This window comes from Biomphalaria glabrata, chromosome 10 (genome assembly GCF_947242115.1).
Source record: "Biomphalaria glabrata chromosome 10, xgBioGlab47.1, whole genome shotgun sequence".
Taxonomy (NCBI): Eukaryota; Metazoa; Mollusca; class Gastropoda; family Planorbidae; genus Biomphalaria; species Biomphalaria glabrata.
In genome coordinates, this window is record NC_074720.1 from 40,852,794 (window position 1) to 40,870,752 (window position 17,959).

The window sequence follows — 17,959 nt, forward strand, 5'->3', positions numbered from 1 at the left end:
CAGCCCCCTGGATGATAAAGTGGTCATCATCGAACCACGATGGACGAACTATATATAAATATATCTTCTATAGAGCTACGTTTGTTTTTCTATTTTCCTATATTCCATCTTGCATAGCGCACTGTTAATGTACTCTTTAATTCTCTTTCTCTCTGAAGAACTTTCTCTTGTCTTCCGCTATCTTAAGGAGGTTCTTATCTTTTTCTTTGCTTTCTCACTTTCTCTCTACTTCTCTTTCTTTCTTTCTTTCTTCTCTCTCTATTAAGCTCTTTCTTTCTAGGTCACTTCACGACATCTCTTTTTTTATTTCCATTTATTTTTAAATTATTTTTTATTGTGGTATCTCTTTTTCTGTCTCTGTCATTTTCTTTCTCTCTTTTATGAGCTTTAAAATGAGTCTTTTTTTTTTCGTTCTCTCCTTGTCTAGGTTTCTCTAGCTCAGATGTTTTCTTTTTCTCTTCGCGTGAGTCCATAAGGTCTCTCACTCTCTTTCTTTCCCATGGTGCGTATTTCATTAGATCTCTCTCTCTCTCTCTCTCTCTTCTTTCTTTCTCTCTCATCGAACCTATTTCATTAGCTCTCTCTCTCTCTCTTTATCTCTTATCGAGCTTTTTCTTTAGCTCTTTCTCTCTCTCTCTCTCTTTTTCTCTCTCTCTCTTTCTCTCTCTCCTTTTTTCTCTCTCATCGAACCTATTTCATTAGCTCTCTCTCTCTCTCTTATCGAGCCCTTTTCTTTAGCTCTTTCTCTCTCTCTTTCTCTCTTATCGAGCCCTTTTCTTAAGCTCTTTCTTTCTCTCTCTCTTTCTCTCTCTCTTTCTCTCTTATCGAGCCTATTTCATTCGCTCTTTCTCTCTCTCTTTCTCTCTTATCGAGCCTATTCATTCGCTCTTTCTCTCTCTCTCAATCTCTCTCTTGAAATTTTTATATTTTTTCTCTTCTTCCTTCCACTTCCTCAATCTTTAATTTCTTACTTTCTCTCTCTCTCTCTCTGCCCCCCCCTCTCTCTCTCTCTGTTCCCCTCTCTCTTTGCCCCCCTTCTCTCTGTCCCCCCCCCTCCCCACTCTCATCTGTCTATAAATCACTTCTAGCCCACTCACTCTCCCCCCCTTCTCCTAGTCCATGCTAGTACTCACACTATCAGAAATAGCAGATTTCATGCACGGTGCCGGAGCTAAGTGTTTGATTAGTGGGCCATATACATCAGTCCAGGTGGCATGGCAGTTTTGTGGGGCAGCACTCTAGCGTTGTTAGTTCCATGACAAGGCAATTGTTTAGCGCTCAGGGTTATTGGTCACACTAGCGGGCTGCAGCAGTTATTACGGACAACGTTTTAGGTCAAAAGTACCGGTACTGTGTTGTAAGCGTTGGTGCTGACCTAGAAATAGGTCATATTCATGGTCATCGTAGTATATGGTAAATGTAACTAGCCTAGAAGTAAGTCACTTGAGATATCAATTAGACCAGGAAAATTTAGTGTTAGAGTTGATCCGTTGCGTGACCAGGTCAAGGTGAGAAGTGATGGCTATCTTGATGGTCTAATTTCGAATATATATATATATATATATATATATATATATTGCCCCTTTCAGAAATTGCGATCTTTAGGGCATATGATGTCATCTGTTTCTTTGGCCCGCGGTTAACGAGCAGGGTGTCATGTGACCAGTAGAACCACGAACCGCCTTTCCCCAACTAAAGTCAGTTACCCAGAGTTGGCTGGACTCAAGGGCACCCTAAAAATCCCAAAATTCAACATGCCAGTCTTTACCGAGCATCGAACCCAGGTACCCAAGTTCGGAAGCCAAGCGCTAAACCACTAAGCCACCGCTCCCCCATATATATATATATGTACGTATACATATTGTTACTAGCATAATATGAGATAATAGTCAAGTATGCAAGGCTGACCAAAAGCAGGGTTACAGTTAACTTCCAATAATGCTTTAGCAACAGTAATCCTATTTTCGTTTGGGCCTTGTATTTAGGCCTAAACGTGAATTTCTACACTATGTTTAAAAGAGAATTTGTATCTTGTAGTTAAAAGTGAATTTCTAGCTTGTGTTTAAAAGTGAATTTCTAGCTTGTGTTTAAAAGTGAATTTCTAGCTTGTGTTTAAAAGAGAATTTCTAGCTTGTGTTTAAAAGAGAATTTCTACCTTTTATTTAAAAGTGAATTTCTAGCTTGTGTTTAAAAGAGAATTTCTACCTTGTATTTAAAAGTGAATTTCTAGCTTGTGTTTAAAAGAGAATTTCTACCTTTTATTTAAAAGTGAATTTCTAGCTAGTGTTTAAAAGAGAATTTCTACCTTTTATTTAAAAGTGAATTCCTAGCTTGTGTTTAAAAGTGAATTTCTAGCTTGTGTTTAAAAGAGAATTTCTAGCTTGCGTTTAAAAGAGAATTTCTACCTTTTATTTAAAAGTGAATTTCTAGCTTGTGTTTAAAAGTGAATTTCTAGCTTGTGTTTAAAAGTGAATTTCTAGCTTGTGTTTAAAAGTGAATTCTACCTTGTATTTAGAAGTGAATTTCTAGCTCTGTTACTCTGTACAAGTTTACGAAACAAATTAAAATATTCCTTTTCAATGGTATACTGTATTTCTATCCGTCTACAATACTAGTTCCACCCAACCAAACCCTTTTCAACCTATGTACAACATAGCTCTATATTTTAAGAATATCCCACGTGATCTCTTTTTAATTTTTAGGCTTATGCCTATCCCTTCTTTTTTTTTTGTTCGCGCCAAAAAAATAATTAATTTTGAGTATTGAAAACAGTGACGTGTTGAGTTTTCATAGGTCAGTGTCCTTTGTCCTTAGTCTCCAAGAGCTGATGATGTCCAATATATTCAGTAGCAGACATGAACACAGGGAGAGAATGGAAGAGGATTTATATTTTAAATTGAGAGACAGAGAGAATATTAATAGAACAGACGGGTAAAGAGAGAGAGAGAGAGAGAGTCATGTGCAATGTACAGAAGAATTAAAGAAGAAAATTGAGGTCTGAGAAGAAACAAAAAAAGGATTTTTTTAAAAATGGGACAAAAAAGATTTGTATATATTAAAAAAAAAAGAAACTTGCAGATTTGGAAAGACTTTACTTGTATAATATTTTATATTTTTGTCGTTTACGAAAAAAATCCATTGTATTCTTTTTTTTTTTTTTTTTTTTTTTTTTTTTTTAATTTTTTTTTTACTTTCTGTCTGTTCACGTGGAGAGAAACAGTGTCGTTTTTACTTTTTACAGAATTAAAGCTTCACTGAGTATTTTTGGAAAAAAAAGTCCCACTGTGGCCACTGTCTCAACAATACTTCTAATAGCAGAAGTCTCCGATTTGTAAGCCTCCATGCACTAAGGCTCCGAACTGGGATTAATCCCTTACAGTACGGTCCAGGTATCTGGCAGTGTTCTGTAGGGCTTGCCTGTCTCCGTACTGAGCGAGACCCCCGCATGCACCAGTTCTGTCTCCGTACATAGAGAGACCCCCGCATGCACCAGTTCTGTCTCCGTACAGAGCGAGACCCCCGCATGCACCAGTTCTGTCTCCGTACAGAGCGAGACCCCCGCATGCACCAGTTCTGTCTCCGTACAGAGCGAGACCTCCACAAGCACCAGTTCTGTTTCAAGACTCGTCGTATCTTCGAATGTGTTTCTGAGCACCCTGCAGTCGTAGAGGATGTGGTCTACTGTCTCATCTTCTGTGTTGCAGTGTCGACATCTGGGATCGTGGTTCTCACGGATTTGAGCGAAGTAGGCTCCTATCGGACTGTGTCCAGTGCGAAATCGGAAGTCTCCGATAGCACATAGTCTAGCACTTGGTTTTATTTTGTGGCTTTGTCACTAAGAAAGAAGAAGATTTTAATATCCTATTTTAAACCTCTTACTGGACTCCAGAAGATAACAGTCCCGGGGAATGGGTTTGAACATAGATTACGGATATATTATTCAAAATAAGCGAAACATACAAAATATATTTTTTTAAAGCTTACATTGAGTGAAGAGAGCGCTGTCATAATGAAGTTTCATATCCACATTTTCAACTTGATCCAAAAATGGATAGTGAGAGAGAAAAAGAGTAAAAGATTCTACCCAGACAGACAGACAGACAAACTAAGTTTTTTCTTGAATGTCAAATCAGTATATGCTCAAAGATACAAAGATAAAGGCCCATTCCTCGTTCCATATTCTAGGACAAATTTGTACAAGTGCTCCTTCTTCCCTAGTGCTATTAGAGCATGGAATGGGTTGTCTGAACTAGCCAGGAAAATCAATGAATTTAGGTCATTTGTTAATATGCATGACTAGATGCATGACGCGTAGGACGTAATCATCATCTTTTTTAAAGTAACGTCTGTACTTTATAAGATAAGATTTCACCGTCGTGGTATGCACAAGAACTGGCAAAAGTTGCATAGCAGTTTAAAAAAAGCAAATTAAAAAAACAAAAAAAAGAAAAGAGGAAAAAAAACTTTTTGTCTGCAATCTGGACTACAGGACTCGGTCAGTCAGTACGTCGGAATGTATATATTATATTAGTAAATGTAAGGGGATTAACTCTGTTTCTAGGTGGCGTGCAATTTAGTTGAGTATCGATCCATTTCAATGTGAAGAGAATTTCAAACATTCGATTCTCACTGAGTAAGTATTCCCCATTCTACCCGGGGTGAATGCTGTCTGAGTCTACCTTCTTGTAGCCCTCGTCTCATTCTATTAACTGGACAACTTCGGACAGTGTCCACAAATCGGACCCAGTGTCCACCACTTTCTCCGTCAAGATCTGCTCGCCCTGGCATTTGAACAGAGTGACACTTGTCCCCCTGGGGGCGCCCTGTTATGTCATTCGACGCCAGCAAGGCGGGGAGGGGAAACGAGGAAATGTTTTCCCCCCCACTACCACTAACTCGTTGATCTCTGCTGCCCTCGGCAAATGATTTCAATCCGACGTGACCCCCTTCCCATGTCAATACGTGTCGAACTGTTGTCCACACTTACCCACCTCTTCCTCCATTCGAAGATTCTCAAACAGATGTCTTTGTAGACAATTAGAGGTTCTTAATATTTAGTCTTTCAAGACTTTAAAGACCGCATCACAAACGAAGAGATTAGAGAAGGTTTCTACACCGATTGGACCCCACGATGACCTACTAACTATTGTAAACACAAAACGAAAACTAAAACTCTATGACATATTACAAGGTATTTCGGGCTTGCAAAGACCTTCCTTCATGGAACAGTACCAGGAAATAAAAGACGAGGAAGACAAATAAGCTATGTTTAGTAAATAAAATGTATTTTTATATTTTGCTTATAACACTAAGATAAAATAACTTCTCCAATACAAAGTCGACTCATTCAACCTAGTAGACAAACATTAAGAATTATTATTCTTTAATAGCCCGGTGGTATTTCTTCCTAAAGCTTACATTTTCTGAAGTTAAAAACTCGATGATTGATATCAGTGACGCCCAAACTACTGGGCCGTGATGCTATGCTTTGCGGCCCTTCAGTACTTCTGCCCACGGTACATAATGTCGCCTCAGATAATTCATTTCAGTGGATGAAAAAAAAAAGTTGGCAACACTCAAGAATATTAACCCATGATGTGGTGGTCTAGCAGTTAACCCTAAAACCGATTTACCTATGGTCTCAAGTTTTAATCTTAATGAGAGCTTAGACTTACAGTTGTTGTTTTTTAAATGAAATAGTGCATTAGTAGTACCCGGCTCTTTTTGGCACTTGGCATCTATATCAAAGAAAGATCGTTGTGCTAAACCCATAACATTCTTATTGACACTTGGTCGCAGACGTGGGATAGCTTCATATCCTTTCGTCCAGTTTCTACCAGTTTTTAAATTGCGCAACTACATGATCGCCAATCTGTATTGGACATATTGCGTCATTGTTTTGTTTTTTTTTGGACAACCCCTTGAAAGTACCTGACATTATCAAATGGGAGCTTTAATGTCTACTCTTACTAACAATGAAGTCTCCATAAAGTCATTCTTGCCGTTAGAAGCCTACGTTCATTTATTTATCTGTAGAAACAGAGCAGTGTATAAATCAGATGTGTATTAAATCAGATGTGTATAAATCAGATGTGTATAAATCAGATGTGTATAAATAAGATGTGTATAAATAAGATGTGTATAAATCAGATGTGTATAAATCAGTTGTGTATAAATAAGATGTGTATAAATCACATGTGTATAAATCACATGTGTATAAATCACATGTGTATAAATCAGATGTGTTCTAAAATAAACTGAGTCATTATAAAAGACACCATCAATTATTTTTAAAAAATCGAAATAAAATGCTTTACAGCGTTCCCTTACAGTGTTCCCTTACAGTGTTCCCTTGACATTCGCGGACGGAATACGTTCGAAGTCCGTCCACAAACTTTATATTTCCGCAAATAGAAGACGAGGCATTTAATTTCATATACGTACACAATTTTTCGATATGAACAGCAGGACATTATCTACCACTTTATAGCCCAATTCCCCATTCCTTCATTAACTCTAACATGCTGTTTTCTTTTAAAACACTCCCTCAATGTTCAGTCAGTTACAGTACTGCAATGTTTATCGAATTGCAAAGAGTTAAAAAGGAACCGGTACGTACAGTATACTGCTACTATAGTCTGTCATACAACATTTTAGTGTTAGGGTTAATATTTGTAGTATTTTTTTAAAAGTTATGATTTTTAAATGCAATTTTTTATAATTTTTTAAATGCAATATTTATTTAAAAATAAAAAAAATCCGGTGGGCGCGGGAAATTCCAGGTGTTGAAACAAAAAACTGCGGTGTATTTTTTCCATTACTATTTTTGAAAACACGAGCTATAACTCTTCTCTGAAAGTCAAAACTTCGAAAGTCAAGGAAGCACTGTATTCAAATGGAGAAAAGCTTCAAAATTAGAACAACAAAAAAGCGAAAAAAATTCCGTTCAGCATGTTCAATAGTCAGTCCATACATTAGATCCGAGGATCTAAAATTTATGAAATTATGTACTAATAAGAGAAAAACACATTTCCTTAATATATGCAAATACAACATAAAACAACGCTATGGCACCCCTGTAATAATGCAGTGGGTACCGAGTCACATAGGTGTAGCTGGCAACACTATTGCAGACTCCTTGGCCCACCAGGTGGGCAAATTCCACCCACTGATCAGGCTGTAAGCTTTCATCAAGCCCTGGCTATAATACAAAAAAACAGAAATGGAAAAGTGGTTTGAGTGCTGGGACAAGTCCCGAAAAGCCTGTGGACTCTGGGAGCGCATGAGGCGCCCTCACCGCATTTCCCCGTGGTGGAGGCTGTCCAGGCCTTAGCAAGCTATTATAGCAAAGTGCAGGACAGGCCGCTTCCCTGTTGGCTCATATTTCTCACGGCTATGGCCAAATTTCGATTCACGGTGCCCCCGCTGCGGGGAAGAAGAGGAAACCATACCTCATATTCTGTTTGACTGCCCCAGACTTGCTGATCTCCATCTCGACAGGTCTGGGAAGCCAAAAATTCTCGACCTGAATGGCGACATTTATGCACTACGCAAGACAGCAGGGTTCCTGTCCAGGGCTTTTGCAAGAGAAGATTTGAGCCTCTCAAGCCCTCACTCAAATGGAGTTTGATGATGATGATGATAATATATGCAAATAAAAAAACACACACTTTTTTGGCGACTAAAATCGTTTAAAATAGAAGAAAAACTACTCATAATACAATAGCATGAGAACAGCTGTTACCATGCTGTCTAGTGTTATATAATTTGTTTTGTTTCATAAAAACAAGTTTTTACTTTTCCATGAACGAGCCGAAGAATGACAAGTGACATTTGAGTAGTGACATCACTTCCAATTTTCCAGCCAGTGTTTTTATGCCTCTTAATTTCTCCGCCTGACACGTGATACCAATCCGTCTTAAAACCTTGGCCTTTAACCTTTCCCCCCAGAATCCCATTCATTCATATTCAGTAACTCAACACTTTCTCATAATGTGTTTGTAACAAAACTCTAGCAGACGTTTTGTTCTCATTAACCTAGCGAGATTATGCGAGTTTTGAGATAAGAACGAGGTAGGAAGTAGTGACAATGGTTGGGGTTGAGAGTATGCATGCCATACGTAGGCCTACGAATGTAATAGTTTGTGTGCTTCTGAGAGTCGAGAGATCTACGTAAAGAAAGAAAAAAAGTTTATTTCTTAAAGTTATAAAATCACATTTTGGGAATGGAGATTTTGTTCATATTTGCATTTGTAAGTGCATCTAGCATCTTTTTTTTTTTTTATTAGTGTTTGTGTGTGTGTGTGGCTTTGTCTCCAAAAAACATTTTGGTATAAAGCCACTGTGACTATGGTAGATGTCTTTGTTGTATTAAGTTTGACTTATCCATCCATCCAGATCCCTTCACCCGCCTGTCTGTCTGTCTGTCCGTCGGTCTGTCTGTCTGTCCGTCGGTCTGTCTGTCTGTCCGTCGGTCTGTCTGTCTATCTATCTATCTATCTATCTATCTGTCTGTCTGTCTGTCTGTCTGTCTGTCTGTCTGTCTGTCTGTCTGTCTGTCTGTCTGTCTGTCTGTCTGTCTGTCTGTCTGTCTATCTATCTATCTATCTATCTATCTATCTATCTATCTATCTATCTATCTATCTATCTATCTATCTATCTATCTATCTATCTATCTATCTATCTATCTATCTATCTATCTATCTATCTATCTATCTATCTATCTATCTATCTATCTATCTATCTATCTATCTATCTATCTATCTATCTATCTATCTATCTATCTATCTATATGTCTGCGCTACTGTCAGTGAGTCAGTCTGTCTGTCTGTCTGATATATATATATATATGTGTGTGTGTGTGTATGTTTGTGTGTGTGTGTGTGTGTGTGTGTTAGAATTCATGGAAAAATCAAGATTAGACAAATAAATGTACACTTGAATATGAACACAAAAATAGTCTAAGAAAAATAAAGAGATAGGTAGAGAGAAACATAGAGTGAAGGAAAGAGTAAGAGAGAAAAAAATGAAGGGGGGAGGAAAGAGAAAGAAAGAGAGAAAGAGAGAGAGAGAAAGAGAGAGAAATAGAGAGAGAGAGAGGGAGAAAAAGAGTGACAAAAAGAGAAATAGAGAGAGTGAGAAAGAGAAAAATAGAGAGAGAGAGAGAGAGAGAAAGAGTGAGAAAGAGAGAAATAGAGAGAGAGAGAAAGAGTGAGAAAGAGAGAAATAGAGAGAGAGAGTGAGAAAAAGAGAAAGATAGAGAGAGAAAGAGTGAGAAAGAGAGAAATAGAGAGAGAGAGAAAGAGAAAGAGAGAAATAGAGAGAGAGTGAGAAAAAGAGAAAGAGAGAGAGAGAGAAAGAGTGAGAAAGAGAGAAAGAGAGAGAGAGAGAAAGAGTGAGAAAGAGAGAAATAGAGAGAGAGAAAGAGTGAGAAAGAGAGAAATAGAGAGAGAGAGAGAGAGAGAGATAAAGAAAGTGTGAGAAATAGAGAGATAGAGAGAGAGAGGAGAGAGTGAGAAAAAGAAAAAGGGTTAGCTATAACTTCCATATAAAATACATTCAGTTAGAATTGAAATCCAAAAAGACTTTAGATTTTTTTATAACAATGTCTTTCTAAAGTGACCATCACATGTCTTACATAATGACAATAAAATACTTAACGTTATTCTAAACTAAGCGAAATCTTTGTGGGAACGGGTTGCCTGAATCAGCCAGGAAAGCCAATGACTTAGCAGAGTTAAGTCGCTGATTAACATGCATGTCTAGATTAACTAATGAAATACGTAGGACGTAATTATCCTCTTTTTTTGAAGCAACGTCTGTGATTTATAAGATTAGATATGTGATGACACAAATAAAAAGTAGGTCAAACCTTGTTAAAAATCTAGAAAATGATGACGGTCCATTTCCAATTGGTGGGAATTTAAGAAATTAGGATTGTGGGAATGAATAGAATTAATTAAATATTTTTAAAAAAAAACGTTAACAACCGGTAGCCAGATTTTTAAAATAAAAAATGTTGATTTTGGGGGTTAATTAATGTAATTCTATCATTATCTTTAAAGAGGATTTTGACTGATTAAACAAATTGTTTAATTTTATTATTTTTTTGTCATGAGCACGGGGCAGTCCTAAACCTCATCACTCACACAAAAACACGATTATTACACCCACAAAAAAATAAACCCACTGTGTTATTTTCTCCTTCAGCATTTGTTCCAAATGATTTTCATTTTGTCTAATGCCGAGGCGGAACTTCTTTTTTTTTTTTATTCAAACCTCCCGTATCAAGTATTCTCACTTGCGACAAGCCGTAATTGTCGTGGACAAGAGAGCAAATGGATAGATCCAAAAATAAATTAAAAAAAAAAACAACGTATAAAGTTCCCGCCAAAATTTGACACTTTACGCCTTCTATGCAGAGACATGTTTTAGCCTTGACCCTTGACCTCTTTTTTTTGTTATATCAATTTCAAAATGTACAAAATACACGAATTTAAAAAATCAGCAGACGTGTACACGCTCTCTCACACGTACACACGCACACACGTGTACACACACACACACAGCTGGTGTATTTTCTCGTCTCATAGAACGACTCCATTAGCCAATCAGAATTTAAATCTCAGATCATTAAAATAAATTCCAAAATAATTGCTTCTAAATCAATTGTAAGACTCTTAGAAAGTCATGATAACAAGTTATTAAATTTTTTTTTTATTTGTTAAAAATTTTAGAGGCCTTCCAAGGAAAAAAGCGTTATTTGGTTTTATGCTTTCTGTCTGTCCGTCTTTCAGTCCGTTTATCACTTCTAGATTTTAAAAAACGTAATTTAAAATATGACTATCAATTTTTGTAGATGCGGCAAAAGTATGTGCTACTTTTTGTCTTCTGGAAGCGATAATTTTTTATATCAATTCACTTCGTCTGTTTGGTTATTTCTCCCGAACCCATTTTTGGATCCAGTTGATACTTTACAAAATTATTTGTTGTACCTAACAAAACGTAGATCAATAAAAACTGATTAGTTTAATAATAATTGCTTTTTTTTTTTTGCTTAGTATAAAAAAAGAAAAGAAATACTACTTATAAAGAGATGTTTTGTTCAAGATTTTCCCACTCCAATTTTTCTCATTCTCGGATCAATTTGAAATTGTACCTACTTATTCAAAGTCTCAGTAATCCTATACTCGAATTAAAAAAAAAACAAAACTAATTGTTAAATCAATTAGTGGTAATAAAGAACATTTTTTTTCTATAAAAGGTTGCTTATTCCTGCAGTATTGAGATATATGTCATTTATTTTTTTTGTTTTTTTTTCCGTTAAATAAGCTTTTTTTAAAAAAAAAATTTAAAAAAATATTTTGCTGGTTATAAATTATAAATTCGTTTGTATCATACCAATAACAAACGTTGCATAGGAATACATCAGCCAATAGAAACCAACACTCACACTCCATAACGCGGTATGCCACGGACAAAGGGAAATAATCAAACTTGTTTTAACTTCTGCACCACGCAGACGTCTATGCGGAAATCGTTTCTATGTCTGTTAGTAGCGAAGGAGAGTAAGACGGGCCCGCTGGGGCCGCCCACGAGTATGTCTGTAACTTTAAAAAAAAATAGATATACAGTTTTTCAAACAAAAGATATGGTGTTGTTATTAATATACTCAGCTAGTGAGGCAAATGTACGAATGTGATTTTTTTTTTTTTTAAGCAGATATTTGGACGTGAGGGGAAATAACTCAAATGATATTTATGTTTCAAGTAGTAAGCTTAAGAATGGTATCCTTGTTTAACGTTTCAAATGTTGAACTTTAACTTTAAACCATCTCTAATAGCTGACCCTTCGAGGTCAAAAGCATGACGTCTGACACTTTTCCTTAACCTCGATACTTATCTGCCCCTTTCCCTTCCAGTCTAGCTTTTTAAAAAAATTCTATACACAGAAAAGAAAGATCTATTCGGGGCGAGTTTAAATTAAAGTGACTGCCAATTGCACATATTTTTCGAAGCACACGAACTCAAACAGTTTAGTTGGCGTAAAAAAAAAAGGTTAAAAGTACAAAATAATGTTTACTTGTTTTATAATTGCATTTGAAACTCAAGATTTCTGTAACTCGCAGTGCCTGGGGGTTAAGACACTCGGAAGAATACTTAGATCTAGTTATCTAGTGACAGGTACGGCTATTTCACATCATTTTCCATCGACCTCTGCGGCATCTAAATAAGATTGATCTGAAAGCGTCTCCCATCTGTTGAGCTTTCACTTTCTAAATATTATCCGAATGTGATGCAAATACTTCTGGCGACTACAAGTGGCCAGATTTCTAGGCCAGGCGAATGTTTTTAAAACAACGTCAATATTTTACATTTCAATACAGAAAAGGGATTTTAAACAGTTTGAGTAAAATATAGGTCAGTGAGTTTGAAATTCTTTAAAAAAACTTAAAAAACAACAACCCATTAATGTCCTTGGGTTTTGTGAATTTATTCATGTATGTCCTTCTAGTTCTAACAAAAACTTTTATAGTCAGTTTGGGGTTAATGAGGCTCACTGGCGTGGCTAGGAATTTTCAATCGTTTGGGGGCCCGGAAGCTTGATCTCTTTGGGTGCCCCTTTATTTTGCGTAATGTTTAATGTAAAAAAAACACTCACTTGGGGCCCCCCTCAAGTGGCTGCCCGAGGGGATTTTCAAATTCTCCCCCCCCCCTCCCTCCACCCTAGATACGCCACTGATGATGATACGTGTAAGTAAAATTAATCTTCCTGTGAAGCAGACACCGAGTAAACTTATTGCCCATTTTTAGCAAAACGGTTATGTGACTATCTTCGTGCAACCATTACGAAGGACTGAAATGAAAGGAAAATCTAAATTTGATTAAAACAGAATAATTTTAATATGAACTTGAGACCCGACAGAGATAGAATGTCACTTAGTTTCTTCTGTTTTACATAAGTAATTTCATTTCAAATAAAGATGTTGATCATTAGAGATAGTCATGCATTAATCCTAATACTGGGTTCTTGAAAGCAATACAGCCTGACTTACTGCATCAAGTTATTTAAAAAAAAATCACTTATTAAAGACGCACTCGGTAATATGCATTTCTACCAGTCTGATAATCTTAAAAAATATATATTAATACAGCAAACTTAAAATTAATGTGTTATATCTATACAACTTTTGTTTATTTAAATGGTTTTCAGAAATTGAATAAGATATTTCTTACAACAAACAGTGATTAGGGGTGCAGTTGGCTCTGGCATTTAGGCCTCCACGATTCGGAATACGCATTAAACGTAAAGATGACAATACGCCCCTCTCCCTTCCCTCAACGTGTACCCTCCAGGGAACCGCAATATGCTAGAACCTGTATTTCTAACATAACTCAAAGCAAAAATACTGGATTATGATTTTTTAGATTAGTTTGTCATTTTAGCCTTCGTGTTTATGATTGTAATGTTATCACAGCACATTGAGCCTACATTTTGTTTGTTAACAGCGCTCTATAAATAATACTATTATTATTATTATTACTAATATAATTTTTTTTCCCTATTTACAGGTCAATCAGAGGAAGCCAAAGTACAAAGCGTCCACAGTGATCAGACGAATGACGCGGCTGACCACCCTAGATTAAAAAGGGGTCTGGCAATGTTGCGGCTGGGCAAACGAGACAGTGCGGACATTGACAATCTAGCCGAACTGTTGTACCAGATGCGAGAGAGTGAAGAACTGGGCGCCGGCTCGGAAGGGGAAGACCCCGAGGAGGTAGAAGAACTTGAAGTGCCTGCTCAGCACCCACGCGTTAGACGATCCGCACAGAGCCCAACGGAAAACCCTCACCACGAGGTCTTGGAAAACTCCTCGAACGTTGAAGAGTTTGTGGAACACGAGCCTCGGCTTGTGGACGATTCCTACTTTTATGTCTTCCCTGACGGCTCCGAAGAGCTAGAGCCAAGCGAAGGCGGGGAAGATGCTGACAATTTCGATGAATTGGAAAAGCGGTCGATGAAAATGCTCAGACTGGGTAGAAGCGCTACTGATGATGATATTTTCACCAACGATAAAAGGCAACTCAAAATGTTAAGGCTAGGCAAAAGAGGAGACGCCAGTTTCGACGAGGAATTCGATGATGAAATGGACAAAAGGTCACTCAAAATGCTTCGTCTTGGCAAGCGTCCAATGAATATGCTTCGTCTCGGAAAACGCCCAATGAATATGCTTCGTCTTGGAAAACGTCCAATGAATATGCTGCGTCTAGGAAAACGCCCAATGAATATGCTGCGTCTCGGAAAACGCCCAATGAACATGCTCCGTCTTGGAAAACGCCCAATGAGCATGCTACGCCTAGGAAAACGCCCAATGAATATGCTGCGTCTTGGAAAACGCCCAATGAATATGCTGCGTCTCGGAAAACGCCCAGCTGATTTGACAGATGCTGCTGAGGACGAGAAAAGATCCATGAAAATGTTGAGATTAGGAAAGCGGTCCGCCCATTAATACAATTATTTTAAAATATAAATATGTTTTAAAATCTCATTTCAAGTTCCTTGTTTGTTTTTTCCTTTTCAACTTTCTTTGAGCGTCTTCAAGTCATATCTCTGCAACTTTATAACAAAGGAAGAATTCGACCCACTTTGTTTTAGGACAATTTGCATTATGTAAATTTAAGGTCAATAACTCTTTTTTTTTCTCTTTTTTGTGATATATAATGATAGATTACATTAAAAATTAAAAATATTTATTATGTGAACAATTGCGAGTTAAATATATGTTTAAAATCTATAAATATTCACACTCAAATGTGATAAAGAATAATTCTACAAAAATAATCGTAATTAAAATGAAAGTAGACTGTATTTCCGTCCTTTCTGTAAACGGAAATTTCCGTTAAAAAAAACGAGAGGGAAATAGAGCGAGATTTAATGGACATGTTTTAGACCTATGTGTACGACAGGATTTCTCTATGAGAAGCACGAGTTCTAACAGAAAGTGGCTCAATATTAATACATGTTAAACAAATACTAACAATGTATCAGTCCAAGGTACACTAAATGCTACATAAAACAAACCAAGAAAATATGTAATATATTTTGGACTTCACGTCGTTGTACTTGTGGTCACGTGATCTCAAGATCCACAAACTTTTTTTGTTTTCACTTCTGCTCGCACTGCTCTAAACAAACTGACAAGCAATAAAGAGTTTGAACTGTGACATGATAAAATACAAGATAAACTTTGTTTCGTTATTCATTTAATTTTATACGTTCACTTTTTACATTTTTGTTTATCTTTTTTGGGGGGAAAGGGGGTGGTGGTGTTGTTGCTGAATGTGTATGGGTAATTTTCATAAATGGAGGCTAATCCATAAATAAAAAGCTTTTGGGTGTCTCCGGTGTGCAGAATAGGGAAATATTGATAATCTATACATTTTTAAAATCAATTAATAGTTTTGGTACACTTTTTAGCATTGTGGAATCAAATTTCAAGTCAAATTTACTTTTAACGCAAAATAATTTTGAGTTGGCATCAGTGATCTTCCAATTTGGCGTCCTTGACATTGTGTTGTTTTTTTTTGTTCACAATCTCTCCCACTCTTCTTTTCAGTTTCTAACTTCTGTAATTATATCGCCACCACATTTCTCTCTATTTTTCCCTCTCCTTTTAATGTTTTACTTTATTTTTACTAAATAGAGTAAACTGGAACCTAAAAGTCAAAGTGGAAACGAAGAGACACTGTGATTGACCCTCAACATGAAAATGTCCAAATAAAGTTAAATGCTAATGCTTTGAGAATTTGTTATTAGTTGTACAAAAGTTACTACAAACCATAAAAGGGTTACCAGATCCGCCACAACAGCGTGAACGAATCACGCCAGATTGTGCTGCTGACCAGGATGACAAGCATACAAGTACATACGACGTCATACATACAAAACACATTTAATATAACCTATAGAAACACGTATGACGTCACCTACAGAACCACGTATGACGTCATCTACAGAAACACGTATGATGTCACATATAGAGACAATTATGACGTCACCTTTAGAAACACGTATGACGTCACCTATAGAAACACGGATATAACGACACCTATAGAAACACGGATATAACGACACCTATAGAAACACGGATATAACGACACCTCTAGAAACACGGATATAACGACACCTATAGAAACACGGATATAACGACACCTATAGAAACACGGATATAACGACACCTCTAGAAACACGGATATAACGACACCTATAGAAACAAAAAAAAAGCTTGACGCTTATACAAAAAAAAAAAAAAAATTCACGTTAATTAGATACTCGAGGCGAGGTGGCTGAGCAGTATAGAGCTTGGCTTCCGATGACCTTGACATCATCTGCCCCAAACAGATCGCAGGTCTGAAAGGGGAACTTGACTTTTACTTAGATCACCCTTGCCGTAAGGCGCATTGGGCGGTAAGCTGTCTCCATAGAGATCTGTCAGCGGAGACGTCTGCAGCCTTGTCCCTGCCTACATAAAGCATATGGCGTCCACTATACGAGCATATTACATTTCAAACATAAGATTATCACGTGATTCTCTGATCTAAAAGAACTAAAGAACTAAAACAAAATAATGTCAAGCTAGTTTCCCAATCAGCCCTCCATCTCCCCACCCTACGAGCATATGCATCATAATAAGGTGAAAGCGTTTAAGTCTCAAGAAAAAAAAAACAGAAATGGAAAAGTGGTTTGAGTGCTGGGACAAGTCCCAAAAAGCCCGTGGAGTCTGGGAGCGCATGAGGCGCCCTGACCGCACTTCCCCGTGGTGGAGGCTGTCCAGGCCTGAGCAAGCTATTATAGCACAGTGCAGGACAGGCCACTGTCCTGTTTGCTCATATTTCTCGCGGCTATGGCCAAATTTTGATTCACGGTGCCCCCGCTGCGGGGAAGAAGAGGAAACCGTGCCTCATATTCTGTTTGACTGCCCCAGACTTGCTGATCTCCTTCTCGACAGGTCTGGGAAACCCAAAATTCTCGACCTGTATGGCGACATTTATGCACTACGCAAGACAGCAGGGTTTCTGCCCAGGGCTTTTGCAAGCGAGGATTTGAGCCTCTCAAGCCCTCACTCTAATGGAGTTTGATAATGATGATGATGAAGTCTCAAGATAATAATAATAATAATAATTGCCTGTCAGAGGGCGGTACTACTGCAGACCTGCCACATCACCTAAAAATTCCTCGGTGGAAACTGATAAAGGGACTACGATGAATTTTGTTTCTCTTTAGCGAAACTCGACCCTGGCAGTGTCAGAGAATGTCTACTCACTCGTTTCTAACATAATAATAATAATAATCTTTATTATCTGTGACTACTGAACATCTGCTGTACTGGGATAGGCCTATTCTGACCGACAAAACGGTAGATTTCAATCGCCCGGATCTTCTGTTCGTTGATAAAAAAGAAAAAAAAACGCTACCATTATCGACATCGTTGCCAGGGACGAGTTTCTGCTAGAAAAAAATATGTACATTTGCTTCGTCTTTCTTTTGTGCTATAGAGCACGGAACGAGCTGCCTGAATCAGACATGGCAAAACCAATGACTTAGCAGAGTTCAAGTCTCGAATTAACATACACGACAAGAATAACACACGAATGTTCTGCATTCTGCACAATCAGTGGCGTACCACCATGGCGCAAAAGGGTTAATTTTTGTCCGGGCTACTTATTACTTGGGGCCTAGAGGGAGCCATTGAAGGATATGAAGAGTTCCTTATAATAAATTGTTAAATTGAGTTTGAGGACATTTTTTATTCTAAAAGTTGCTATCAATAAATTTATAATTAGTAAATTTGTAGTTATTTGAGATAAAAAGTATCACATGTTTTAGCAATTTTATTATTATTATTAAATACCAAAATATGACATAACAAGCAAAATATAAAAAGGCTTTTAATAAAAAA

The 17,959-nt window shown here is 37.2% G+C and overlaps 1 protein-coding gene across 1 annotated transcript in view; it reads left to right on the top strand.

The window, feature by feature from the left end:
* Nucleotides 1–14,765, top strand: part of LOC106054018 (myomodulin neuropeptides-like) — a 123,031-nt gene extending 108,266 nt beyond the window's left edge. Inside the window, exon 2 of the mRNA XM_056043541.1 lies at nt 13,572–14,765. Within this exon, the coding sequence (XP_055899516.1) occupies nt 13,572–14,509 (938 nt within the window). The 3' untranslated portion in view covers nt 14,510–14,765. The remainder of the gene's footprint in view (nt 1–13,571) is intronic.
* Nucleotides 14,766–17,959: the final 3,194 nt, after the last annotated feature.